The 27,737-nt window shown below is 49.7% G+C and overlaps 1 protein-coding gene across 3 annotated transcripts; it reads left to right on the forward strand.

Moving 5' to 3' along the window:
- Positions 1-752: 752 nt before the first annotated feature.
- Positions 753-26,373, forward strand: TDRKH (tudor and KH domain containing). 3 transcript variants are annotated; one of them, XM_082202158.1, is made up of 13 exons: positions 753-815; positions 4,192-4,334; positions 6,338-6,444; positions 7,578-7,767; positions 8,484-8,617; positions 9,696-10,008; positions 11,563-11,726; positions 12,848-13,029; positions 16,106-16,170; positions 17,033-17,184; positions 18,050-18,172; positions 22,093-22,189; positions 26,294-26,373. In XM_082202158.1, the coding sequence occupies exons 2-13, from the start codon at positions 4,211-4,213 to the stop codon at positions 26,356-26,358; spliced, it is 1,716 nt and encodes a 571-aa protein (XP_082058284.1). In that variant the 5' UTR covers positions 753-815; positions 4,192-4,210; the 3' UTR covers positions 26,359-26,373. The 3 variants fall into 3 exon arrangements, with proteins under 3 accessions (XP_082058284.1, XP_082058282.1, XP_082058283.1); XM_082202156.1 differs by having other exon boundaries at positions 24,439-26,366; XM_082202157.1 differs by having other exon boundaries at positions 787-877; positions 24,439-26,366.
- Positions 26,374-27,737: the final 1,364 nt, after the last annotated feature.

The following is a 27,737-nucleotide window of genomic DNA, read 5'->3' on the forward strand; positions in this document are numbered from 1 at the left end:
AATTTATTAATTTCACATGCTATGTGTGTAACCATGGCAACCCCGTAGGCCCAATTTTTTTCCCCGCAGTGCATTATGGGAAGCCAGAAACGGCAGCCTCCTATGGGCGCAGTGCATCATGGGACCACTTCTGAGGCACCTGTGATGCTAAACAGTTACACCTGCGCGAGAGGACGACGGTTAAGGCTCTCTTCCCGCCCCTCTTCCCCCCCCCCACCCGCGGGATTGGCTGCCGTCTGAACTTCTCCCTTGCCTATTGGTCGGCTTTTATATCCCCCTCCTCAGGCACCTATCCCCACCCTCGCTCACACCCCTACCCCTCGGGCGCTTTGCTTCTTCCTAATTGGCTGCTGCCACCTTTCTCCCTCCGCCCCCAGAGTAACTACGACCCCGCCTCCAGTTGCTTCAGAAACGCAGCACCGCTCTGCCTATTGGTCGAGGACTCGTTGGGAAGCTTGTGGGCGGGGCTTCTCCTCGCAACGCCCTCCGGCCCCTGGTGCCCAATGAAAATCTCCTCTCTTCCGCATGCGCCCAATTAGAATGGACTCCTCTCTTTACCCCCTCCCTCTCTGAGGGTAGCGTCGAATTAGAATGGTTCGTCCGTCCCGCCTCTCCCTCCCAGCATCTCGCCCAATGACAGCTGTTTCTCCGCCCTACGGCTGTGGCCGCTCCCCTCGGCCAATGAGGGGCAAGGGGCGCGGCTAAGCAGCTGCTACGTAAGCGGGAGGGAGGAGCAGCCTGCGCTGGGCGTCGTCATTCTCATTTGTATTCCGGCGCGGAGGAGAGCGGAGGGCGGCGGGGAGGCGCTCTGGAAGGTCTCTGGGGGGCGTCGTCGTGGGGAGGCCAGGGCCTCTGGTTTTGCTCATTTCACTGCCAGGTTTAATGTATTTTAACTAAAGGCAATGGGGAGGACAAGCCTTGCATTGCATTATTTACAGGCACAGCTTTTAATTTACATTTTCATTCATTTTTCCTACCAGGCTTCTATGATCTTCTCAGAGCACAGGTTTCTGCGTGGGCTTTATATATTTTATGACCTTAAAAAAACCCAAATGAGAGATTAGGATTCTCTGCAGATGTGATTTTTTATATATAGCAAGCTAATGGGTTTTTCTTGGAGAAATGTGAAAGGGCAAGGTTCTTCATCTATATCTTATTCTTTATTTACTTGCTAATAGGTCAGCTGGGAGAAATGGGAACGAACCAGGATTCTGCTCGAATTTCATTTACGTTTTTCCGCCTTATTACCAGGTTTAGATTATTATCTCGGATTAAAACCGGAGAGCAGGATTCTGTGTGGGAGTATTCATTTCATTTTATTGTCAGGTTTATATGTCTTAACTGAGAGAAATAAGGGTGACAGGGTTCTCTTTGTGGGCTTTTATTTACTTTTTCGTTCGTTTTCTTGTCGGGTGCATAGGATTTTCTCAGATAAAAACAGGCAGGCCAGGATTCTGTGTGAGTGTTACTTGCATTTTTAATTCATTTTATTACCAGGTTGATAAATTTTAAATGGAGAGAGAGAACCAAGGCCTTGTTTACATGTACTTTCAGTGTGTCTACTCTGAGTATTTCCTTCATCGCCTATCACACTAAGAATAGCAGAGGAACACACCATATATTTAAAGCACATGACTTCTTCCAAAGAATCCTGGGACCTGTAGTTTTCTTTTGACATAGTAAACCGCTCTTAACAAGCTAAGGTTCCCAGCAGTCCTTGCTGAAACTCAGGTGCTTTGTATAGTGTCAATATCCCCATGTGTGGGGTGGCTAAGATTCTGTGTGCATGTTGTCTATAATTTTAATTAATTTTATTGCCAAGTTAATATGTTTTACAGCAGATGCCTATTGATTCGCAGAAGGGAGCCTGTTCCATAGGCTTTACAGAAAGGCCCCCTGTCCATTGCTGGGAGATGACTCTCTAGGCTGAGTGTAATTAATAGGTGCTATAAATTTTTTAGGTGTTTCGGGATACAAGCAACGTATCAGACATTTTGAATAAAGTGGGACGCAAATATTTTCTAACCTATGAAAAAGATCGCATCATTTTTCTTAAAAGCCCTACATTTTAATAATTACTTGCACCTAATTTTCTCCTCCAAGAGAATACCCCTTTCCAAGAAGCCCCCCAAAAAGCTACATTGAGGGGGTTTACCAAAGCCCTCACAGGCTGTGGCTGAGAAGGGCTCTGTGTGGGGTTGGGGGGAAAGTTGTGTGTTGCTGAGCAAAGAGCAAATTTCAGAAGGATAGAGACGTATGCCATGTATCTTGTGATTTCAACAAACGTTCCAAGTGTTGGACCGTGGCTTTTGCGTTGTTTTCAATCCCTCAGCTCTGGGGTCCTTTAAAGAAAAAAGCAACAGCAGGCACTTGGGTTAATGACCGCTGTTTGCACAGAGGTTCAGAGCAATGGTGAGGCAGCAGCTGCAACCAGATGTTGCGGGGTTGCACCTCTCATCTGCAACTGATGGGAGCTGTGTCACCAGTATATGGAGTTCCCAAAGGCCCCACCCCCTTTTGTGATGCAGGGGCTTGCATGTAAACAAAAACAAAACCCTTCCTTGCCTTGCTAAAACATTCCAGGGTGTTGGTAGTGACTCAGGGACACTGGTGGGCAGAAGGCTTGGAGCATATAGAAGAAAACGGGCTGCTGTGTAGGGTGTGTCCTGAGCTGTGGAACTCACTGCCACCAGATGTCGCGAGTGCCACAGACTTGGGTGGCTTTAAAAGGCCATCGAGCCAATTCACTGTGGAGGGGAAATAATCAAGACATTGGTCATGAAGGCTAGGCAAAATGTCCACGTTCAGAGTGCTCGATATGTGAATTCCACTTGCTGGAATGAGGGGCAAAAACAGGGCTGTGCTTCACGCATTGCTTTTGCAGTTCCCAGGGTTATGTGCCCTGACCATTGTGGGAGACAGAATTCAGTCCTTCATTCAAACCCTGCAGGGCTCTTTTGGTCTTTATGCTAGTTAGGAGTGGAACCTCCAGATACTGAGGCAGTATACCTGAGTGTTAGATGCTGGGGACATAGGAAGGAAGCAAGGAAGGCAATCCTCAACCCGTGTGTGTGAAGCTTCATGGGAACATGCTGCTGTGGGCAGGGAAAACCTGTGTTTCACCCTGAGGGCCACATTCCCCCTTTGGAAACCTTCCAAGGGCCGCTTGCCAGTGGTGGGCAGAACTGGGTACGGGAACTGATGTAACTGGTTTCTGCACCCACTCAAGACGCTGCAATCCTTCATCCAGAGGCATGCTCAAGAGTTCAAGGGAACTTTAAAGTAAAGGTAAAGGGACCCCTGACTATTAGGTCCAGTCGTGGCCGACTCTGGGGTTGCAGCGCTCATCTCGCTTTACTGGCCGAGGGAGACGGCGTTCAGCTTCCGGGTCATGTGGCCAGCAGGACTAAGCCGCTTCTGGCGAACCAGAGCAGCGCACAGAAATGCCGTTTACCTTCCTGCTGGAGTGGTACCTATTTATCTACCTGCACTTTGATGTGCTTTCGAACTGCTAGGTTGGCAGGAGCAGGGACTGAGCAGCAGGAGCTCACCCCGTCACAGGGATCCGAACCGCCGACCTTCTGATCGGCAAGCCCTAGGCTCTGTGGTGTAACCCACAGTGCCACCCACGTCCCTTCAAACTTTACAGCCAGGCAAAAGGCAGAAAACCCTGGGTGCAAAACAGGGCCATAGAAGGGTATGGCTTGGGGGAATTTATGAGGGCCGGATGCAGGGGTCCAGAGGGCTGCATTGGGTTCCCCAGGCCTGGTTAAATGGACTCTTGGCCTGTTCTGCCAGGAGTGGGTGGTGGAAGCCAGCCCTGAAAGCGCATTTCTGAAACCACATTGATTCACACCCCCCTGGCTTGGCTCGGCCATCCTCTTTGAAACACAATACCTGGCACCTTCTCCGTTTCTTCCCTTCTCCGAGGTGGGGAGGGGAAACCTCCGCCCGGGACAGCAAGGTTGGCTGCAGGCGGCTCCAGGCAGCCGTCCAAACCCTTGAGAAGCAAAGTCATCTCTCAGGCGTCCGGCCGGGTTGCTTCCACCGTGGAGCTGCGGTCCCTGTCTGGCGGATCCCGTCTGCTGCTGCTGCTGCTGCTTTGCTGCTTCTTCCCTGCGGGGCGATGTACTTGGTCGGCCTCTCCCGAGGGGAGATGCAGCTGAGGAAATTTTTCCCCTTCCCATTTAGGGCACCTCCGGCAGGGGCCATGGCATCCGAGAAGGGCTCCTGGAGCAGTCTGACCACGCTGCAGAAGGTAGCCCTGGCGCTCGGAGTCCCCGCCAGCGGGGCAATTCTGTACATCCTGTACCGCCGCTACCGGGAGAGCCAAGGTGGGTGTGCGCCCTGGGCCGGAGGGAAGCGTGGCTGTGCGACTGGCATCTGCTGTGTGGGTGGCACTGGGCTGTGAACAATCGATCGCGCCTGCCTGCTGTACTCCTCTCCTGTCTGTGTGTGCTGCTCGTTCTGGGAAAGCTTCCAGAGCCGCTTCTGCCCTCGAGCGTTCGCTTGACACTTGCTGTCATTTCGTACGCGCATCCCATATTGACATCTTTCCGCCCTTGGGCTCGGGTGGAGGGCCGGGTCGTTGGTGAAACCAGATGGGTGGCAAATGCAGCTTTTAAGTGCTTTCATTTTTTTGTTGTTGTTGACATATAAAACGCATACATATACATTTACACAATACACGTACACAACACGCTACCTAATTTTCATAACATAAAACATACCTACATTACACTATATAATACCTACCTATACTACACATATCAACACACCTACCCCACTCAGACACCTACCAAGTGACTTGACTTCCAGCCATTCTCATTATGCTACTTTATTTTTCCAACTAGCTTAAACGCATTTCATTATTTCTTTAATCTCTTCTTTTATCTTAGCTTTACTCTCCTTTCACTCTAATCATTTTCTGGATTCACTCAGTATCTGTCAGAATTTCTACTTTTTCCACATAAATCTTGATGTATTCCATAGATAGCCCACTCCTTATTCACATTTTGTATCGTTTATCCTCCCTGTTAGTTCGGCAATATGGAAGTATTCCATCATTTTAGATAACCAGTCTGTTTTAATTGGGACGCTGCTGCTTTTCCAATTTTTGGCAATCAACGACCTTGCCGCCGTAGTTGCATACATAAATATTTATGTAAGCTTTTAAGTGCTTTCAGCCTATTCTTGCTTGGAAGTTGAGTCCAGCTGTGTTTGGTGGAGCCTCCTAAATCCCCACATGGCACGTGTTAGGTCAGAACCAGGAATTCAAGGACCCCTTTTGAAATCCCGGAGAGAGGGCGGGCTGCTTGGGTGCTTGCTCTCTGCTCTTCCAACTTACTGGTCTCCTCTTCCCTCATCCCAGCAAGGACAGTGCTGGGTCTCTATAGACAGGTTCATACAGAATTGGAGAGCTGGAAGGAACCCAAAGAGCCATTGCAATGCGTAAGAGTTTGTTTTCTCCTCTCGAAAAGCACTGTGCTGTGTCAAGGAGATGCTGTGATGGCTTGCAACAGAGGGAAAGCGCAGCCGCCGTGTGAATTATTAACAGTACTGTACTAATAGAAATTGGCCGGGTTCACTGTTCCCCATCCTTATTTTCTAGCCTGCTCCATGGGGGTAGCAGTGTTGGTCAAGAATATTACAGGAGCCCTTAATAATAATATTTTTTTATTTATACCCCACCCTCCCCGGCCAGAGCCGGGCTCAGGGCGGCTAACACCAGTAAAATTACAATCAAAACATAATAGGGGGGGAAAGCAAATTTAAAATACAGGTGGATGAGGCCCATCTAGCCCACATCACAAGGGCCAACCTATAAGCAGGCCCTCAAAAGCAAGAGCAATCCCCCACTGTGGTTTATGTCCATCGGTATTCAGGGGCCTTGCTGCTTCCAACTGTGGAGAAGAGTATAACAGCCATGGCCAGCAGCCATTGATAGAGAATTCCTCTAGTTCTATAATATCTTGAGAAGATCAGGCCAAAGGGAGCCATTCTAACCCCGCAACCTGTTCTCACACTGGACGGCCAGATGCCCTCAAGGGAAACCCACAAGCAGGACCCCCAGCGCATCTCCCCACTTGCTGTTCCCGGCAACGGGCATTCAGTGGCACTGTGCCTCCCGCAGCGGAGGTGGCACAGAGCCTTTGGGGCTAGTAGATGGGCAGGTCCCTGAGGTCTTGAGTGGGCAGGGAGGCCGGCCACCATCTCTTCCCTGGGGTGATGGCCTCACGGCTGCCGAGGAGAAACAGCTGCCTCAAAAATGGGGGGATGTTTTGGGTCCTCATCGCCCTGTGTGTCTGTTGTCTTTCTCCCTGGCTGGGGCTTCCAGAGGAGTGGGTGACGTTTGTGGGCGAGGAGGAGCTCCAGGTGGAGATGAAGGTCCCGAAGGATGCTGTGAAGCTGCTCATCGGGCGCCACGGAGCCAACGTCAAGCAGGTAGGTTTGCTAACTCCTGGAACCGTGTGAATTCGGCGCTGCCCTCAGCCCAACAGGGAGGGAGAAAACGGCGCTTAGGGATTGACCCCAGCACCTCTGGGTTAAGGCCAGGAGTCCCCAACCTGCTGCCCATGGGCAGGAAGTGGCCCACGGAGGCCGTTTAACTGGCCCACGAGCCACCCCCGAACCGAGCTGCCCGCTTGGCGAGTCCCTGCGAACTGTGCTAAACCGGCGGAGCAGGGACTCTTCCGCGGACCCAGAAATCACTTCTGCACATGCCCAGACATTGGAAATCGTGTCTGCACATGTGTGCGGTGCCGAAAATCGCTTCTGCGTAAGCGCGATTTTCAGCATCTGGCCATGCGCAGGTGCGATTTCCGGCGCTGCGCTGGTGCGGACCACAGAGGATCTCCATGGTAGTGATCCAGCCCATGCCCAGTAAGCCTTGCTGACCCCTGGTTAAGGCCCTCGCCGGGTTACTGTTCCCCAGAGTTCCCCACAAAGGGGGGGATCTGTAGTGGCAGGAAAGTGTAGCTATATGAGGGGAGCAGTGGGGGTTTCCTAACAGCTTGCTTAACTAACTGCAGCCCCCAGGATTCTTCTGAGGTAAGGCACGACTCCTTAAATTGGTATTGTGGTGCTTTAAATGTTTGGTGTGAATGCAGCCTTTGTTTCTGCATCTCCTTGCAGAAATCAGCAGGGAAGAGGATATCGGGACCAGGCTAGAATTATTTACTAAGGCTAGAATTAAAAGAATTCTGGGAGCTGTAGTTTCAGGGTGCTGAGGGAAGTCAGGAGGCGCGCCCTATTACACCTTCACAGAGCTGCAGTTCCTAGAGGGCTTTAAAAACCCCTCCGTCTTCTGGGAATCATAGCTCTGGGAGGGAAATGGAGGAGTGTCCCCTAACAATTCATACCGCTCTGAACAACCAACAGCTCCCAGAATCCTTTGAGGGAAGTGGCAACCGTTTAATCCTCACGCTGGTGTGATTGGGGCCTCTGCTGCCGTCTATAAAATTGGATGAGGCCCCCACCGTAGAGGCTGCTGGGAACCGGGCACACTGCAACCTGGCCCGGCCATCACTGTTTTGGAGATTGCTGAGGCTGAAGTGCCCCTGCCCCTCTCTCCGCAGCTGCGGAAGGAGACCCAGGCCCGCATTGACGTCGACGTGGAGGATTCTGGCGAGGAGCGCCTGATCCGCCTCTGTGGCTCCGCCGTCCAGGTGTGCAAGGCCAAAGCCGCCATCCACCAGATCCTGGAGGAGAACACGGCCGTGACGGAAAAGATCCTCGTGCCCCAGCGTGCCGTGGGGCGCATCATTGGTAATCCCTGTTCTGCGTCCTCTAAATGCCTCAAAACTTTCTTGCGCTTTGCTTTTTTTTAAATATGCTTTTAATTAAGTTTTCATTTCCTATACACAAACAAAATACACTGATATTTCATATCCTTTTATATCTATCTTTTCGCTCTACAGAGCATTGACTTCCCTCCCTCCCTTCCGTAGGTTTTCTTATTCCAATCTCTGATCCGCAGTTCCTTAGTAATATCTAAACCATGTCATAAGGTTTATTTCAGCCCTGCTAACGTCTTCAAATTTCTACAGCTCTCACTTATATAGTTAACAGGGCAAATATTTTGCAGCCCGTAGATTAGCTTCTTTGGGCCTATATAGTTTGTTGTTATTTATTTGGAGCATTTGGTGCCCTCGGCTTCAGGCATAAAGGCTCCAGGAATGGTTTATATATGGTCAACAGAAGACAATCCCTACCTCTGAGCTTGCGACCTTTTTTTTTTTTTTTTTAAGGACAGCACACAAGGAAAGAGGAACTGGGAGGGTAGAGGAAAACAAAAGCCAACCCTCAGGCTCCGATTTCTAAACAGCTGCTCCAATAACCAAATGGGCCTCCGGCGAAGCTGATGGAGAGAGCCTTCCTCTTCCAGTCTCTCCCAGTGCTGCAATGGAGGTCCCCTCAAGGGACGGTGGAGGGGACAGGACACGACCCTTGCGGTTTCTGCCTAACCTTTTCTCGTCCCCCAGGCAGGGGCGGGGAGACAGTGCGAGCCATCCACCAGAGCACGGGGGCCAAGATCGATTGCGACCGCGAAGGGAGTTTTTCGCTCACCCGCCAGATCATGCTCTCCGGGACTCGCAAGGAGGTGCTGGCAGCTAAGGTGAGACCCCTGCCCTGCTCCCCAGCTGCCGGCATTGTTCTGTGAGGCTGTGGTGGGCGGCCCCAATTCAATCTTGCCATGTGCCGGGATCCTGGCCCCGAGGAGGCCTGCCTTACACCCTAGGAAACCGCAGGCATAACCTCCTTTCTAAGCAGGGGGCCCAACCCCCCTTCCAAAGAATCCTGGGAAGTGCAGTTTAAGGGTGCTGGGAGTTGTAGTTCTGTGAGGGTTAAACTACACATTTGGGATTCTAGAGGAGGTAAATATGTGGTGTCTATGCCAATGTTTCAGGAAGTGGCGCTGTTGGATTTTTCGTTTTTATTGGGGGGGGGGCGAGAAGCTTCTCTGAAACTCATTTCCTTTTTTATAATTATTTTTATTAGTTTTCAATTTTATTAGTTTTTCAGTTGTAATTGTAATTAAATGCAACTTATTTCCAAGGCTGGGTTTTAGGGTTAAGCATGGCTGCTACTATACTGGGCTCCTTGTTCCTTTTTTAAAAAAGATGTTTGGTTCCTTATATGGCAGAGGTGAGAAAGTTTCATTCCCTCCTCTCCCTCTCTCATTCATTCTCTCTCTCTCTCTCTCTCTCACACACATAATGATGATGATGATGAATAATAATTTATTATTTATACCCCGTCCACCTGGTTGGGTTTCCCCAGCCAATCTGGGCGGCTTCCAACAAAAGATTAAAAATACATTAAAACTTCAGTCATTAAAAACTTCCCTAAGCAGGGCTGCTTTCAGAGGTCAGATAGTTGTTTTATTTCTTTGACATTTGGTGGGAGGGCGTTCCACAGGGCGGGTGCCACCACCGAGAAGGCCCTCTGCCTGGTTCCCTGTAACTTTGCTTCTCACAGGGAGGGAACTGCCAGAAGGCCCTCGGAGCTGGACCTTCTGATCGGCAAGTCCTAGGCCTCTTCAGGGGTGCAATTCCTTGGCCAGCCAGGCTGCAAGCTGAATCGGGACCCCTGAAATACGTTGGGAGCCAGTTCCCACTGCAGCCTGCCCTAGACAAAGGGAACTCGCACCCGGCCCATCAGCATCATTTGCTACTCTTCCAAATCTCCCGTAGAAACTGATCGCGGAGAAGGTTTTGGAGGATGAGGCCTTCCACAAGAAACTCTCGCACGCGGCTTTGTACCGGTCCCAGCGGAAGCAGCCTTTGGGCACGAGGAAGGAGGACGCTGGCGGCAGCGGCGATCGAAGGGGAGATGTTCCTTGCACCGGAGAAGCTTTCCCTCAGCCGCTGGGGACCCCACGCCAGGAAGGAGCCGCTGGGAGGTTCCCAGAATATCCCCCCGAGGAGCCACAGGAGCTGAGGAGCGAAGGCAGCTCCTCCGAGGAGTCCTTATCAGAAACCTCTTGCCTGAGCTATGCTTTTGAAGGTAAGTGGAACGAGGCAGCCTTTATATCTCTCTTTAAAATAATAATTTCCCCTTCCCCTCCTTTGCTGTTGTCCAGAAAGCCCATTCAGAGGTAGGCTGCCTCTGGAGCTGGAGGTTCCATTTAATTTTCAACTGTTGGTCGGCTTCTCTTCCTTGACGCTTTAGAAGCCATCTTAAGATGGTGGGCAGCCCCATACCTAGTAGCGCCGAGTTCATTCAGTTGTGAGGACTAGAAACCTTCCCCACACACAATATAATTTTTATCGCGTTTCCTTTTTTTTTTTTTTTTTTGGCAAAGTAGCTTCAAAGTAAAGAATCAGACCTAAATTTTAATAAGGAATGGGGGGAATTTATAACTTATCTCAAAGACCATTGTAAACAGTTGAAATCGTTGGATTGGAATATCGCTTGTAGTTTAATGGTGAATTTTGGATGCAATGGAGAGACAAAAGATTTGGATTATAGTCGTGCCTTGGAAGCCGAACGGAATCCGTTCCGGAAGTCCGTTCGACTTCCAAAACGTTCGGGAACCAAGGCGTGGCTTCTCATTGGCTGCAGGAAGCTCCTGCAGCCAATCAGAAGCCCTGCTGGACGTCCGGCTTCCAAAAGAACGTTGGGAAACCGGAACACTCACTTCGGAGTTTGCAGCGTTCAGGAGCCAAAACGTTCAAGACGCAAGGCATTTGAGCAACTTCCAAGGTACAACAGTATTATAAAACAAGCAGGAGAAAATTATTAACAATAGGACCCACAAAGGGGAGGAGGGAATTCCAGAGATTCCTTTGAATCTTGTTTTTATGTTGTATGCTGGACATGTGACTAAAATTTTAGTCTGAAGAACCAAATAAATTTTTCTCCAAAAAAACTCCAGCAGTTACATTGTTTCATGTATTGACTTCCTGAGAATGATGGTGATGGTTATATTTATATAACTGCCTAGTCCAGGCATAGGCAAAGTCAGCCCTCCAGACGTTTTGGGACTACAACTCCCATCATCCCTAGCTAACAGGACCAGTGGTCAGTCTCAGAACATCTGGAGGGCCGGGTTTGCCTATGCCTGGCCTAGATGTTAGATTAGTGCGCGTAGATATCTGCAGCTGTAGAAGTGACTGTTACCTTTGACAATAAATGGTTGACTCTGCCGTGTGCTAACCCTCTTCCAGGAGATAATCATGAGGACTAGTGCCTTTTGTTTTTTGGTAGGGGAGGTTGAAATAGCTTTCCCACAGCTGCAATCTTATCTGATGCTGGGGCTCCTGTGACGGCGCCATCGTTGGGGCGTTGTCTAGGGAGGAAGAGAATGCAGGGAGGGAAGCTACGGGTCAGACCCTGACCTCTGCAGCCATCCATCTGGGAGGGTTTAGCCTCGAAGCAGTTCTCAACCTGTGGGTCCCCAGATGTTGTTGGACTACAACTGCCATCATCCCTGAGCTCTGGCCTTGCTAGCTGGGGGTGATGGGAGTTGTAGTCCAACAACATCTGGGGACCCACAGGAAAGGCTGGTTTAGAAAGAGGGCCGGTCTTCTCCTTACTTTCTGCCTCCCGGGTCTTCAGTCCCCAGCCCGGACTTCAGCTTCCACGCCAATGAGCACCTGGAGGTCTACGTCTCGGCCTCCGAAAGCCCGAACCACTTCTGGATCCAAATTATCGGCTCGCGCACCTTCCAGCTGGACAAGCTCACCCGCGAAATGACTCAGTACTACGACAGCGGCCTTTCGGTGAGGGTTTGTGCGGCGGGGGAGGCCCCTGGCGTGGGGGAGAGGAGGGCACCCCCTTCGTTCCCTCGCCCGCCCGGTTTGAACTCCGGGTCCTTTTGCAGTGCTAGTGTGTGGGTGTGCCTCTGTCCCTCATGTAGCCTTCTTAGACTTTACCGACTGGTGGGGTCTGCGTTGCTCCCAGGAGGGAGAAAGGAAGTCAAATGACACCGAGGTTGATTCAGAGAAAGAGTTTATTCTGCTCTCCGGATAGCAGAAGGCACTTGTGTGGTCAGTTCACAGCAAGTCCAAAGAAATGAGAGATTCCATTCAGTATATACAGTGGTGCCTCACAAGACGAAAAGAATCCGTTCTGTGATTCTCTTCGTCTAGCGGTTTTTTCGTCTTGCGAAGCAAGCCGATTGACGGATTAGCGCTATTAGCGGCCATTAGCGGCTTTTAGCGGCTTATCTGCTTATCGGATCAGCTGATAAGCGGCTTAGCAGCTTAGAAAAGGGGGGGGAAACCCCGCAGGAACTCGCAAGACATTTTCGTCTTGCGAAGCAAGCCCATAGATTTGTTTTGCAAAGCACCTCCAAAACGGAAAACTCTTTCGTCTAGCAAGTTTTCCGTCTTGCGAGGCATTTGTCTTGCGGGGAACCACTGTATATCCTGCAGGCACCCTCTCCCCCCTTCCCCAGGAATCCAACCACGTAAGCTTATACATGTAAGTTGACTTCACAGATGTTCCTGTTCCTGTACTCTTAACCATAAAAGGGTGTTCCTGTTCCTGTATTCCTTATCTTGCGGTAAGAAGGGCACCAACTCTAAGAGCACTCCTGGAGCCATTCCCGGGTGGCTGACAAGGTCTGTGCGTCAGTGTGGTCAGGATGTAAGATAAGACCCAGATGTGTCACCCCTGCTCCACTTTGGAACTGACAAGGCCATTCATTAGGCGTCACGGACTGATAAAGGAGAGAGCTCTGTTTATACAGCTGTGTTCCTGTTATACATTTGCTCAAGAGCTCAAGTTAATGGTGTTTAGCTCATGCACCCTTGGAGAAGGGAGAATGGGATTTTGGGGCCTGTTTCAGACTGACTGCACAGTCAGATTTTAGATTTGGGAAACCCATTCCTTCACTCAGGCTCCCCAGCCGGAACCCCTGAAGGTGAACGTGGGGGACATCGTGGCTGCCCCGTACCCCGAAGACCGCGCCTGGTACAGGGCCAGAGTCCTCGGCACCTTGGGCAATGGAAACATGGACCTCTACTACGTGGACTTTGGTGACAACGGAGAGGCTCCTTTGGAGAAGCTGCAGCCGTTACGGTGAGGGAGGAAAGAGGATGACACCTCGAACCTGCGTCCCGGTTCCTGGGTGTTCGGATGCTCCTTTAAAAAAAGAGGATTTACCGTAATCTTCGCTCCGTAACACGCAGTTTTTTCCTCCTAGAAAGTAAGGGGAAATGTCTGTGCGTCTTATGGAGCGAATGCCTACGGATGGCGGGGGAATCTGCTGCAGTTGTGAGCAGTCCGTGGCTTGCTTTGAAACAGCAAAGCGGGTGTAAGCGGCTCCTGTCAGCGAGCCGAGCTGGGGAGGAGGGAGAAAAGCAGAGCGGGGTTGGCTGCTTTAAAACAACCCCGTGCTCTCTGTCCCTGCCTGCAGTTTTTTGCTGTCCGATTTTGGATTAGCCACTGTAGGGGCTGTGTGTGTGTGTGCTTGAGCTATCGTTCTCCTCCTCCTGCTTCCCGTTCACTCTCCCAGCGCCCCTGCGCTCTCCTGCGACTTTAGGATTGATACTCTTGTGTGTGTGTGAGGCATCGTTCTCCTTCGCTTGCTTCCCGTTCACTCCCCCAGCGCCCCTGTGACTTTAGGGCGACTTTAGCATGGATCCACATGGATCCTCAGGATTTTTGCATTGGGCTACCCCAAACTCACCGTCAGATCACATGTCTGTGGCCACAGCATGAACCACAAAAATCATTCATCCATTGTTTCGTTTAGAATATTTTTTTCTTGTTTTCCTCCTCTAAAAACTATGTGCGTGTTATGGTCTGGTGCGTGTTATAGAGTGAAAAATACAGTAATCAACTAACCTGTTGGATATTAAGAAGTGCATTCATTTCTGTGGCTTCATTCATTCATTTCAGGCTTCCTCAACCTCAGCCCTCCAGATGTTTTTGGCTTACAACTCCAATGATCCCTAGCTAGCAGGACCAGTGGTCAGGGATGATGGGAATTGTAGTCTCAAAAGATCTGGAGGGCCGAGGTTGAGGAAGCCGTGGTGTAAGGCATTGTTATCCCCCTGTTTAGGCTCCCCAGAGCAGGTTGTGAAAACCCGACCGCAAGAGACGTCCGCCCCACGCATTTAACGCACCCTTGCACCACTTTGAACATGAAATTTATTACAGTCAGAGACCATCTTGAGAAACACAAATGGAACTACAATCCCAATAGCAAAACAAACATTTAAAACAATCTACAACAATGGATTTTAAGTTTAAAAGTGGGATAGGCATATCAAAAAAGACCCCTGACCATTAGGTCCAGTCGTGGCCGACTCTGGGGGTCCAGTCGTGGCCGACTCTGGGGTTGCGGCGCTCATCTCGCTTTATTGGCCGAGGGAGCCGGCGTACAGCTTTTCCGGGTCATGTGGCCAGCATGACTAAGCCGCTTCTGGCGAACCAGAGCAGTGCACGGAAATGCCGTTTACCTTCCCGCTGGAGTGGTATCTATTTATCTACTTGCACTTTGATGTGCTTTCGAACTGCTAAGTTGGCAGGAGCAGGGACCGAGCAACGGGAGCTCACCCCGTCGCGGGGATTCGAACTGCTGACCTTCTGATCGGCAAGTCCTAGGCTCTGTGGTTTAACCCACAGCGCCACCCGTGTCCCAGCGATAGGCATAAAAACTTTAAAATAGACTACCTTAGAGAAATGACCCAAAGTCGCCCGTGGATCCGGGTTTGGGAATTTTCTTAACAAACTAGATTGAACTGGGGGGTGGTCTGCACCTACAAATCTGTGTGCAGAATCTGGCGACAATTCGGGTCGTCTTGTGGCCTTTGCCTAACAGGAGAAGATCAAATTTTTGCTTTACCGGGAGGTCAGCAAGCCTCACCAGCAGGGGGTCAATGGTTTCTCTATGTGTCTCAACCCTTGCACCACTTTTAAGAATTGTGCCTTTCCCCCTAAGGAACCTGGGGACCGTAGCTTGTTAAAGGTGTTGTTCTGTGTTGGGGTCCCCCTAACGACACTGGGCACCCTTTGCAAACCGCAGTTCCCGGGAGGAACCGGGACGGGTCTGGAGAGTGTTTTAAACGTCTGGTGTGGATGCATTTGCGGCCAGACATCTGTAGCCTGAAAAGGAGGAGAAACGGGAGGGAAGGGAAGAGGAAGAAGGCATGCTCAGACCCCGGTTCTTAAGGGGAAATGATTCCAGGTAGCCTGATGGAACGGCTGCTGCGAGGTGACTGGTCTGTCTGTGTCAAAAGCCAGATTGGCATCTCTTGGGAGCCCAGCGGGGAGGAATTTCTCCTCCCCTAGTGCCAGCAGTGGCAATTTTAATCTGAAATCTTAGCCGCGGTGCTTCACCCAGAGCTCAGAAACTGCTCGTGCTAATGGAATTCCCTGGTGGCTAAGTATTGGAATGGGAATCAGTTACCCACTAGGGGAGAGTGGTTATGTCAGCTTTCAGAATATTTAGAATTAGCCAAATTGGCAGATATATCAAGACAAGAACCAAAAAGTGAAGTGAAAAAGGAACTGGAGTGTCTAAATGAATACCTTAAAAGCCCAAGGTTCGAGGACAGAAATCCGGCCGAGTCTGGAATAACCTTGTGAAGTGAAAGGATAAAAAAGAGGGATTTATATCTAGATGCTAGGATAGACATGATCAGGAAAACAGGAAGACACAATGAGAGATAAAGGAGGTGCTGTGGGATTGGTGGAAGTCAATGTCTAACTTGTAAGATAGATTTGTGTGGTTTTTTGTTTTTGAATGTTGGTTTTTGTGTTTTTTGGACTGTTATTTTTTGATACTTTTCCTGTTGTGGTTGTTGTTTGGAAAATACTAATAAAATTTATATTTAAAAAAAATTTAATGGAATTCCCTGTCGCAAAATGCGCCTGTAGCAATGGGAGTTTTGACCGCTGCCTTTGTGGCAGCGGCAGCCAGTCCTTTGACAGGCTGTGCGTTTAGCCTCCCCCCCTCCTCTCTCAGCACCCCCAAAGCAAGTGAAACTGGTCCCCTTCTGAAGGTTTAAGTCCTTTCCCCGCTGCTGTTGGCTCTTTTAAAACCATGTGTCGAGGCGCCTGGGAGGGTTCTTGTTCCCTGGAAGTAAGCATAAGCTCCTGTTTAAGGCCATGGTGGTTAAGACCTATTCCTCGTCTTCTCTTCTCCCAGGAGTGACTTCCTCAGCCTCCCCTTCCAAGCGATAGAATGTGGCCTTGCCGGAATCGCTCCAGCGGGTGAGTTGCAGGCTCAGGAAACACCAGCTTGTGTCTTCGTAGGCTCAGGCACATCCATAGAGGATAAGAAACCTAGAAACTCCAGTGGGTGCAGAATGTCGCAGCGAGGCTCCTTACGGGGTCCATGCCATGGGAGCATATTCACCCAGTGCTTTTCTAGCAGTGCTGGCTCCCGGTGGAGTACAGGGTCAGGTTTAAGGCACTGGTTTTGACCTTTAAAGCCCTATGCGGCCTAGGACCCTCGTACCTACAGGACCGCCTCTCCTGGTCTGCCCCACGGAGGACCTTAAGGTCCACAAATGACAACATTTTGGAGGTCCCAAGTCGCAAGGTAGTCTCAACTAGGGCCAGGGCCTTTGCTCTGGCAGCTAAGAAGCTCCATTCCAGCTCCGTTGCTGCTTTCTTCCGTTCTGTTGATGTTTTCTAATTTTAAAACTTTATGCTGCTGCAAATTTTTAATGCTGTAAAATTTCATAGGCTATGCTGTGTGATTTCAGAAGAAAGCCTTGCTCTTGCACTCTGCTGTTTGTCGTAAAGGCCTCCGGCTACACACTTTTTTAAAGCCAATAAAAACACTAAAAGTTGAGCAGCGCGGGAGAAGGAAACTTGATTGCCAAAGGCCTGAGTTAAAAGGCTGCAGACTGGCAAGGACAGTGCCAGGTACATCTGCCCAAGCAGAGCATTCCTAGGGCGCGAGGGTCCCACCACCAATAGTGCCCCGTTCTCGTGTTGCCACCCTCCACGCACCGCTTGGTTTGGGGGCGCACAGTTTTAATCTGGCAGGGATCCCCCTTCCAGGGGAGACGCGCTTAGGAAGGGGCTGCTTGACCTTGATGTCTTTTTGCTTCCATGTCTTGAACAGGAGAGTCTTGGTCCGAAGCTGCGTTGGACGAGTTTGACCGCCTTACACACTGCGCCAAGTGGAAACCGGTGCTGGCGAAGATCTCCAGCTACCTGCCTGCTGGGAGCAGCACCTGGCCTCACGTCAGATTGTACAATACCACCAGCGGGCAGGTAGGGCACGGTTTGTGTGGCGCCATTCCGTGGTTTGAGCGTTAAGATCTTGTGAAGGTAAAGGGGCCCCTGACCATTAGGTCCAGTCGTGACTGACTCTGGGGTTGCGGTGCTCATCTCGCTTTATTGGCCGAGGGATCTGGCGTACAGCTTCCGGGTCATGTGGCCAGCATGACTAAGCCGCTTCTGGCGAACCAGAGCAGCACACAGAAACGCCGTTTACCTTCCTGCCGGAGCGGTACAGTGGTGCCCCGCAAGATGAATGCCTCGCAAGACGGAAAACTCGCTAGACGAAAGAGTTTTCCGTTTTGGAGGTGCTTTGCAAAATGAATCTCCTATGGGCTTGCTTCGCAAGACGAAAATGTATTGCGAGTTCCGGCGGGGTTTTTTTCCTTCCCCCCCCCTTTTTTCTAAGCCGCTTATCAGCTGATCCGATAAACCGCTAATAGCGCTAATCCGCTAATCCATCAATGGGCTTGCTTCGCAAGACGAAAAAAACGCTAGACGAAGAGAATCACAGAACGGATTCTTTTCGTCTTGCGAGGCACCACTGTACCTATTTATCTACTTGCACTTTGACGTGCTTTCGAACTGCTAGGTGGGCAGGAGCAGGGACTGAGCAACGGGAGCTCACCCCGTTGCGGGGATTCGAACTGCCGACCTTCCGATCGGCAAGTCCTAGGCTCTGTGGTTTATCCCACAGCGCCACCCGCATCCCTGTTAACAACTTACAACAACTAAAAATCTCGGCCCTAGGGTTCGCTAGCACCCTATTTAACAGGCAAGGAGAATCGAGTTTGGTCAGGGGTGGGGAACTGGGTCCTTCACACAAACCACGAGCCCCTCTTTCCCCTTCCGATTTCAGGACATCGACGTCGGTGCAGAGCTGGTGCGGCTGGGCTACGCGGTGCAGTGCCTGCAGGATGGAGACGGCGGGGCTGGAGATGGACCTGATCCGTTAGACAAAGGTGCCCAGCACAGAAGCTTGGTGAGTAATGGGGTCGGTTGATGTGCCCTCCCTTGCTTTGAATAGGTTGGGCCAGTGGCTCTGGGCTGTGGCCCAGCTCCAAATACTGGGAAACAAGATCCTAGTCCTCATGATTGCAGCCGAAAGTTTTGCTGTTGGGCTCTGGGTTCCAGGCAGGCTACCAAGTGATAAGACCACAAGATTTTAGTCCTTAGGATGGCAGCTGAAACTCTTGCTTGAAACGGGGAGTGGGTGGGTGGGGCAGGACGTTGGGGGGGGTGACGTTTGCTGCGTCCCAAAGTCTTTTCTCTCTCTTCTTTAAAAAAATTATTTATTGGTTTTCACATATTACAATACAGATGTACCAAAGCCAACACCATTTCCTCTTTATCTCCCCATACATTTACATTTCCTCAATCCATCATATTATTTTCTCTTTCCTCCCACTTCCCTCCACCTCCACACGATTTCCTCCACATTATACATTATATCTTTGCATTTTGCGGTCTTCTCAAATCATCTGTATATTCTCATTATCTTTCCTTACTAATTTTTCTTCCATCCAGTACTTCACATTTTAATCTAGGCATATTAGCTAGCATATATATATATATATATATATATATATATATATATATATATATATATATATGCTTTCGTAGATTTTCACGGGTATAGGAATGCAGGTTTTGGTGTCTTCGGGTGTCTTCCCGTGTAAGAGTCGGGGTGTCTGTGCGACGTTTCGACGAGGTCTCACTCGTCATCTTCAGGCTGGTGCTTTCGGCTTCTTGTTACTGGAACAGAGCAGAGTCTGGTGTTTGAGTTCCTATAAATACTGTCTTGGCTACGGAGTTTATTTGTGCAGGGTGGTGGTGTGATTGTGCATGTAAGTAGCGAAGACTCTCATCTCCAGAACCAAACGCCTGGCTGACAAAGACCACTTGACAACTGAGTTACAGAATCTCTCAAATGTGTTAATCGCCAATGGATACCAGAAAAACAGGGTTACGAAGCTAATCCAAAAAGAAACACCCCCCAAAAACCAAGACACAGAAGAAAACAATGGCATGGCCCTCCTTCCTTATATCAAGGGCACTACAGACAAAATCAGCAAAATCCTCCATAAACACAATATCAAAACAGCCTTCTGCACCAACCAAAAAATAGCCAATATCCTCAGAAACCCAAAAGACAAAATCCAGCTGGAAAACCAAGGGGTCTATGAAATACCCTGCAAAGTCTGCCCAGCCACGTACATTGGACAAACAAACAGACGAATAAATGCACGTATCGCAGAACACAAGAATGCCGTCAAAAAAGAAGAAAAAACTTCCTCTCTTTTCCAACACATGAAAGAAACAGGACACGAAATTAATTTTGCAGATTCCAAATTGCTCTTTAACATGGAACATCACCACAAGAGAATAATCATGGAAGCCATCGAGATAGAGAAACACCCTCACAACATGAACAAGCGTGACGACACGTCCCGCCTGCCAGACATCTGGAAATTAGCCCTCCCCACAAAAACCGACACCAGAACCAGAGGCACACAGAACGCCGTCACCAATCAACCACACCAGACCCAAACCCAGACCCTCTCCACAGACATATTACAGACTCCATCCAGTAACCAAACTATAGTGGCACCTCCGGATGCTGCACCCCCCTGCAATCCCTACACAGATCTGGCTGGCACAAGGCACAAAACCATAGCTCGCCCCTATACACGAAGCCAAGCCAGAGCACAACTAAATGCAGCACAGCCATCTTCTCAGAAAAACTCTTCACAAGCTCAAGAGGTCAAGACACGAGAGCTTTAGCAACTAATCTACACTTAATGACCCACCCAGTGATATTCAGAATATCACTCATGAAATCACCCAAGATATCCCTCAAGTAATTAATGACCCACCCAGTGATATTCAGAATATCACTCATGAAATCACCCAAGATATCCCTCAAGTAATTAAGGAACAAAGAAGAAAAGGCACACTAATCTAGGAACTTCCTCTCTGCCCAGAACGTTGGAGGCTATACACCACACCCCTCAACAGTATTTATAGGAACTCAAACACCAGACTCTGCTCTGTTCCAGTAACAAGAAGCCGAAAGCACCAGCCTGAAGATGACGAGTGAGACCTCGTCGAAACGTCGCACAGACACCCCGACTCTTACACGGGAAGACACCCGAAGACACCAAAACCTGCATATATATATATATATATATATGCTTTCGTAGATTTTCACGGGTACAGGAATGCAGGTTTTGGTGTCTTCGGGTGTCTTCCCGTGTAAGAGTCAGGGTGTCTGGGCGACGTTTCGACGAGGTCTCACTCGTCATCTTCAGGCTGGTGCTTTCGGCTTCTTGTTACTGGAACAGAGCAGAATCTGGTGTTTGAGTTCCTATAAATACTGTTGAGGGGTGTGGTGTATAGCCTACAACGTTCTGGGCAGAGAGGAAGTTCAGAGAGGAATGCCGTCAAAAAAGAAGAAAAAACTTCCTCTCTTTTCCAACACATGAAAGAAACAGGACACGAAATTAATTTTGCAGATTCCAAATTGCTCTTTAACATGGAACATCACCACAAGAGAATAATCATGGAAGCCATCGAGATAGAGAAACACCCTCACAACATGAACAAGCGTGACGACACGTCCCGCCTGCCTGACATCTGGAAATTAGCCCTCCCCACAAAAACCGACACCAGAACCAGAGGCACACAGAACGCCGTCACCAATCAACCACACCAGACCCAAACCCAGACCCTCTCCACAGACATATTACAGACTCCATCCAGTAGCCAAACTATAGTGGCACCTCCGGATGCTGCACCCCCCCTGCAATCCCTACACAGATCTGGCTGGCACAAGGCACAAAATTACAGCTCGCCCCTATACACGAAGCCAAGCCAGAGCACAACTAAATGCAGCACAGCCATCTTCTCAGAAAAACTCTTCACAAGCTCAAGAGGTCAAGACACGAATGCTTTAGCAACTAATCTACACTTAATGACCCACCCAGTGGTATTCAGAATATCACTCATGAAATCACTCAAGATATCCCTCAAGTAATTAAGGAACAAAAGAAGAAAAGGCACACTAATCTAGGAACTTCCTCTCTGCCCAGAACGTTGTAGGCTATACACCACACCCCTCAACAGTATTTATAGGAACTCAAACACCAGATTCTGCTCTGTTCCAGTAACAAGAAGCCGAAAGCACCAGCCTGAAGATGACGAGTGAGACCTCGTCGAAACGTCGCACAGACACCCCGACTCTTACACGGGAAGACACCCGAAGACACCAAAACCTGCATATATATATATATATATATATATATATATATATATATATATATATATATATATCTTGCCATATATTCATCAAAACATTTCCACTCCTTTTTTTAATTTTTGATTCGACTGATTTCTTATTAGAGCAGTTAATTTTGCCAAAATTAAATATTCCTTTTGTTTACAAATCCATTCCTCCTTTGTGGGTATGGTTTGTGACTTCCACCTGTTCTGCATCCCAGAGTCTTAGCTTTGTCCATCCACGATGGCCGTGCTCTGTCTCCACGTTCAGAGGCAGAACCCCTTCTGAATACTGGTTGGTGGAGGGGGCAGAGGGTTCTTGCACTCTCATTCTGCTCGCAAAGAGGCGTCTCATCGGCCACTGTGAGAACAGGATGCCAGACTCCTGAGCCATTGGCCTTACCCAGAAGGCTGTTTTTATGAGACGTTTTGACATCGCAGGGGGTTGGCCTAGATGGCCGTCTGAGTCCCTTCCAACTCTATATGGCTTTATGAATCTGGAAGAAGCACCAAACTCTCTAAGCCATATTTCCAGGGGGGGGGGAGAGAGATAGGAAGAAGCTGCCAGGGCCAAACGTTTTCTCATTCTGCATGTGCCTTGACAGCCCTTGTTTCGGCCCCTAGGGAGACACGACGGGGGTGTCCCTGGAGAGCCTTCTCTCAGACACACAGAAGACCCCCGACGAGATGCCCCTCACTTTGTCCTGCCTCAGCCTTTCCGGTAAGCTCCTCTGTCCCGCCACGTGGGTTTGTGCACCGGTGTGCCCTGGTCACTTCCAAAAAACAGGAATGCGAGGACACCGGAAGCCGCCTAAAGCTGACTTCTGGGCGCTTGGTCTGTGAGCCCCGTAGAGGCTCTCCAAGTAATAATAATAATAAATTTTTATTTATACCCCGCCCTTCCCAGTTCAAAAACCAGGCTCACAGCAGCTAACAACAAATTTAAAGCACTTAATTGTAAAAGCAGCATAAAATACAGTATAAATATATGAATAACAATAAAATTCAGAAATCAATTTAGGGGAAATAAGCATTAGATAATCCCCAGGGCTAGCTCAGAGCGGGTGATCTTCATAAAAGGGGAGGGGGGGAGAGAAAGGAAATAAAAGATCAGGCTGAATTCAAATTAAAGGCCAGGCGGAATAGCTGTATCTTGCAGGCCCGAAGGAAGGAGGTTAAATCCTCCAGGGCCCTGGTCTCATGGGACAGAGCATTCCACCAGGTCGGAGCCATCACTGAAAAGGCCCCGGCCCTGGTGGAGGATAATCTGACTTCCTTAGGGCCCGGGACCTCTAAGCTATGGTTATTCATGGACCCTTAAGGGGCAGACCAGGAGAGACGGTCCCATAAATACGAGGGGCTTTTCACAGCTCTGCCAGTCCCTGCTTTCGCACTTGAGCCTCCTCAGTTTCCAGACAAAAAAGTTTTCAGCAGGTGTGGAAAAGAGCACAGCGAAGGGGCCTCAATAGGCGGGGAGTTCCCACGATGGATTCTTATAAACGTAGAGCGGGGGCTTTATTTTGTTGACTGAAAACAGCACCTTGAACCTGGCCTGGTAGCAAATTGGCAACCGGTGTGTTCGCTACTGACATTCATATCCCAAGTTTCTCAAAATGACATTCAACATTCTTCCTCTATCACCACCCCATCCTTTTTATCCCCACAACAAGGGAGCTTTGTCTGAGAGACTGTGACACCCAGCCAGCTTTCCATCCCTAGTGGTGATTTGAGCCCTGATCTAACCCACTAACCGTTAAGCCACACTTCCATTATATATAAATAAATCGCACCACCATCTTTTTGTCATGGCCAAATTTAGTATGAACATCTTTGGACGGTAGTTTTCCTATCAAATCTTCTACACTATGGGGAGAGTCCTTTATATTTTGCTCAGTATTCAGCTCAATAGTTGCGCTAACGCAGGGGTCGGTGTGACTCCCCTTCCACTCCCTCCCCAAAAAAAACCCAATGTGTGCTTCTTGTTGCCCCCAAATCTGCTCCTGCAGTCTGGGGGGGGGGGGACTCAGGACCATTCAGGAGAGAGGAAGAAAGTTCTGGAACAATTTTATTATGTTGCATTGAATGCAACCCCTTCTCTATCCTGCACCTTGAATAACTCCTGACACAGTGTAAATGGAGTGTGTTGGGGTTTTTTTTTTTACAGAGGGAATTAAAGCAAGAGACAGGCTTTGGCTGATTCCCTTAGAAAGTCTCCTGTCTCCAACTTTGAGTCTTAGCAGCCCTTTGCGAAGGACGGCTGCTTCCGGTGTGTGTTTAACGGTGCCAGGTTCAAGGAGTTACTACTAGTGAATAAAGCCCTGAACAACTCGGGACCAGTCTACCCATGAGATAGCCTTACCCCATGGGTGCCCTGGCAGAATCAGCACTTCTACAAGTGTCATCTACCACCCATTCTGCCCTTGTAAGAACTCAACATTTTAGCATGGCAGCAGCTGCACTTTGGAACTCCTTGCCAATTGAGAAGCGAAGTGCCTTTGCTGTACTCTTTTTTGCCACCTGCTTAAAAACACGTGCGTTTAGACAAGCTCTTGTTTTTACTATGTATTTTGTGATTTTTTTATATTTTTAGGTTGTGAACCCTGAGAGCTACAGTTGTAGGGCAGTACGCAAGTTATTATTTATTAGTATTGTTTATTGGATTTATATATCGCCCTATACCAGGGCAGTTCACAGAATAAAACCAAGATATAAAACCACAAAATACATAATAAAAATAAAACCAATAGCTCCCCCCTATATTTTAATACTTATTTTATGAATATTAAAAGCATACTGGGAAGTTGATGCGAGTTTTAATCTGTCTTTAAGTCTATTTAAAAAAAAAGCTTTTCGGAATTCTTAAGATTGTTTCATACCAGTAATCTTTTTTTTTGTAAACTGCATTGAGGTTTTTTGCAACCAGGCAGTGTATGTCTTTTGTGTGTGTGAAATGAACTCAGCCCTTTTCAGATGAGCCTGTTGAAAGACCTCGGGACGAGACGGAGCCCCCCCACTGCTTGGCATCCACCCTGGAAGGTCTCCCCCCCTCGCTGGAGTCCCTGCAGCTCTCCCTCCCCTTTGCCACCCCTTCGGAGGGTTTCCCCTCCACCCCTTGCCCCTGTGAAATAGGGGGCGGCAGGGGGCGCTCCGATTCAAACCCGCCTCCAGAAACGCCTGCTCAGGCAGAGGCGGCGATGGAGTTGACCCCTCTGCCGGACGTTGAGCTGTGGGCGGCCAAAGCGGATCAGGCGTCCACCCCCAGCGGTCTTGGCCAACCCGGAGAGGGGGCCTCATCCCCCTGGCTCTCGAGCGAAGGCTCCCCCGGCTTGGAGGACCTGTCAATCAGCCAGGCGGACAGCAGCACCTACTCTCCCCGGGGCTACTTCTACTACCTCTCCTCGTCCGGGGACACTTGCGATTCCTCGGTCTTCTACTGCAAAGGGTCCCCCTCTCTCGACGACGAGTCTAGTGGCATGTCCTCCAGCCCCTCCAGCCCCGTTTCTGAAGGCAGCGGGAGGGAAGGTACGGTCGTCTCCGCTTGAAGCGGCACTCCTGGAGGTGTCGAAGGGGGAGCACTGCGCTTGAGCCTGGTACTACTGGGCACACTGCCTGCCACACACGGGGTGCCAGCTTTGGTTGCCTTGATCACCTCTGCTTTGGGACGGCGGTTGTGTTCTGGAGAGCTCTGGGGGTGGAGGGGAAGCATCCCTAGGTAAGAGACCGTGGGGGCCCCACCAGACTTTAAGTGTCAGCCCTTTTATTCAGAACCATGAGGACTGGGACCTTAGGTATTTGGGGGAAAGGCACTACTTTTTATGCGTAGATTAATCGACTTTCATTTAAGTTGATTGACCCGTGAAGGCTAATGGTAGCCATCGAGACTGGAAGTTGACACATGACCTCGTTAGGATTCTTGCTCCGTGTTTGCAGTTATGGGATTGTTTTATATCACATGACGGTGTGTGTTTTCATTCCACAGTGTGGGAAGTGACGGAGACAGGATGTTTCGGTATTACTGTGTTCCGTGATGTGGGACTATTGTCCTTTGTTCTTTTTCTTTGCTGTCTGATGAGAAAGAGGAAAGGAATTAAGGCAGAATGCTCCGAGTGTATTATATGTAAATAATTAGCCAAAATGCTGTGCTGCTGAGTCTGTTACGCAAACTGCTAATACTCTGCAGGATCCTTAAGCGTGTTAATTCCACTTGGTATCAGCCGCTGTGATGTTCGGGCTGGAGAAAGCTTTTGAAGCTCCCAAACAACCAGCCAGGAGGGAGAGAACATATCAGTCAGGCATGTGTCTCTACCAGGGTCCTACACGCGAGTAGCACGATCCCAACACCTCCTTCAGCTTTTCCTGGATCTACCGTACTCTGTGAAAGGGACCTTTCCACAGGCTATAGATTTCTTTTATGAGTTGCTGAGCTATTGCCTTGTCCTCAGCATCTTGGAAAAGCCGCCCGTTTTATATGTGATCAGCTAAAAATGACAAGCGTGGTTGCCTGCCCTCTTTGTTGCCCATTGCAGCAGCACCCACTCATACCCACAGGGGCCGCTTTGCTGAAAGATCTCCCATCCTCTGGTAGCACCGGACACAGTAAGACTAAACAGCACGGGTCTCCAAGTCGGTGGTTGTCGGGCTCAAATCCCGGGTTTCATCCTGTGCTTCCTGTGGGGTTCAACGCACTCGCTCGAAGGGGCTTGCACTCCTGGGGTGCTTTCTGAGCACATCTATACTCCCTGTGGCACATTGTCGCTGTTAATGGTAGCGCGAAACCCCCAGCAAACCTTGTCCTAACACTCACTTTTTCCCAACCTCTCTGCAGAAGTTGCCTCTGTCTCGGAGGCCGGTGAGCTCCTCCCGTTGGACAGTGGCTCCTTGACCCCTTGAGCTGCGCAAGTGGGTGAGTTCCTGGGGTGCTGAGTCCCTGGGAGGCCCTTCCTGAGAGAGGAAGGATCGTGAGCGAGCAAGAACCTCGGTGCCCAGTCGATTGGCCTGTTCCAGAAGGCTCTTCCCAAGTTCTCGCCTGCTCACTTTTGAGGGGCTTTAAATTTGCACACTTAACATTTCCGTGTACCTGGCAAGTCTCCGAAACATGGAGAAACCATTCGGGGAGAAATGGGCCGCTGCTGTGCTGGGAAAGGGCTTGGCACGAAGGCAGCTGATTTCGGTATTAGAAGGAACGGGTGGCAGCTGCTTGTAAATCACGGGGAATTTGATCTCTCCTTCTCTTGTCCCCACTTTTGCTTCCAGATTTTCTGCCTGGGACTGAGCAGCACAGGGAATCGCCTGTTCCTCCAGCTTTGCTCAGTGACTCGGGAACATCCCGACTTCTTGACCGGCCGGGGGAAGTTGACGCTTTCAGCGTGTCACCACGTCCAAGGGGAAGGGGACACCTGTTAGCTGTAGCCGCGAAGAGCCTTACTTTTTTTTTAAAAAAAAAAGACTTTTGCTCCTTCTCAAAGCTTGCAAAACTGTAAGACTTCGGCAGGCCCAGAGCTGTGTTCTATTCCGCGTGGTCACGGCTTTCCCAAAGGGGTTTCCGAGAAGGATCCGCATGTGCTGCTGTTGTTTATTTGCAAAGTTTTGTTAGCGCCGTTGCAGTGAAGGGTCATGCGCTCCGTTGAGGGATCTTGCCAACGCACAGATGCCCAGCAGTGGGTTGAGACTCTGTCCTCTTGATCTTCGGCCGGTACTAGCAGCTGGGAGGCAAGCACAACTACTAGAGTCATCGTCTCTTTTTCTGCGGGTCAGCTGGCCTCAGCAGAGGAACGTTGCAAACCTTATTCTAAGTTCTGTTGGCTTCGCTAACTGTGCCTCTTTCCTCTGTTGCAGGGTGGGTAGGGAACCAACTGCAGCGACCTTCGTTCATCCGGTCTCTGTGGGTCACGTGTTTCCAGGGCCGTACCATTTTTCGGCTTGCCGGGGGGGGGGAACGGTGTGAATGCTCCCACCACACCCAGTCCAAATTCAATGCCTCCTTATCATATTGCGGAGCAGGCAGAGGAGTTCTCTCCTAGCGTTGTTGTTGCATTTGAAACGGAGGGGGTTGTCCGCAAAAGGCTCTCCTATCCCCCAGCCATATCCTTAAATAGTACAGCCCGGCAGGATTGCATCAGGTGACTTTTGGTGCATGTGCTGATGGGCTGCAAGACCATCGATTAGGCCAAGCTCAAAGGAGGCAAACCATCGTTAAGATGACAGGCTGAACGACAGCCGTCCTCTCACAAGGGTGGTTGTAAATGGCAGTGGCGATGGGCAGCTTGACG

This window comes from Podarcis vaucheri, assembly GCF_965113315.1.
Source record: "Podarcis vaucheri genome assembly, chromosome: 16".
Taxonomy (NCBI): domain Eukaryota; kingdom Metazoa; phylum Chordata; class Lepidosauria; order Squamata; family Lacertidae; genus Podarcis; species Podarcis vaucheri.

Bases quoted from the DNA above. Each gene is read 5' to 3' on its own strand.
- TDRKH (XM_082202156.1), top strand. From the start codon at position 4,211: ATGGCATCCGAGAAGGGCTCCTGGAGCAGTCTGACCACGCTGCAGAAG. The intron at 18,173-22,092 runs GTGAGTAATGGG...TTCGGCCCCTAG, and splicing joins GTGCCCAGCACAGAAGCTTG to GGAGACACGACGGGGGTGTC. The intron at 22,190-24,438 runs GTAAGCTCCTCT...AGCCCTTTTCAG, and splicing joins GTCCTGCCTCAGCCTTTCCG to ATGAGCCTGTTGAAAGACCT.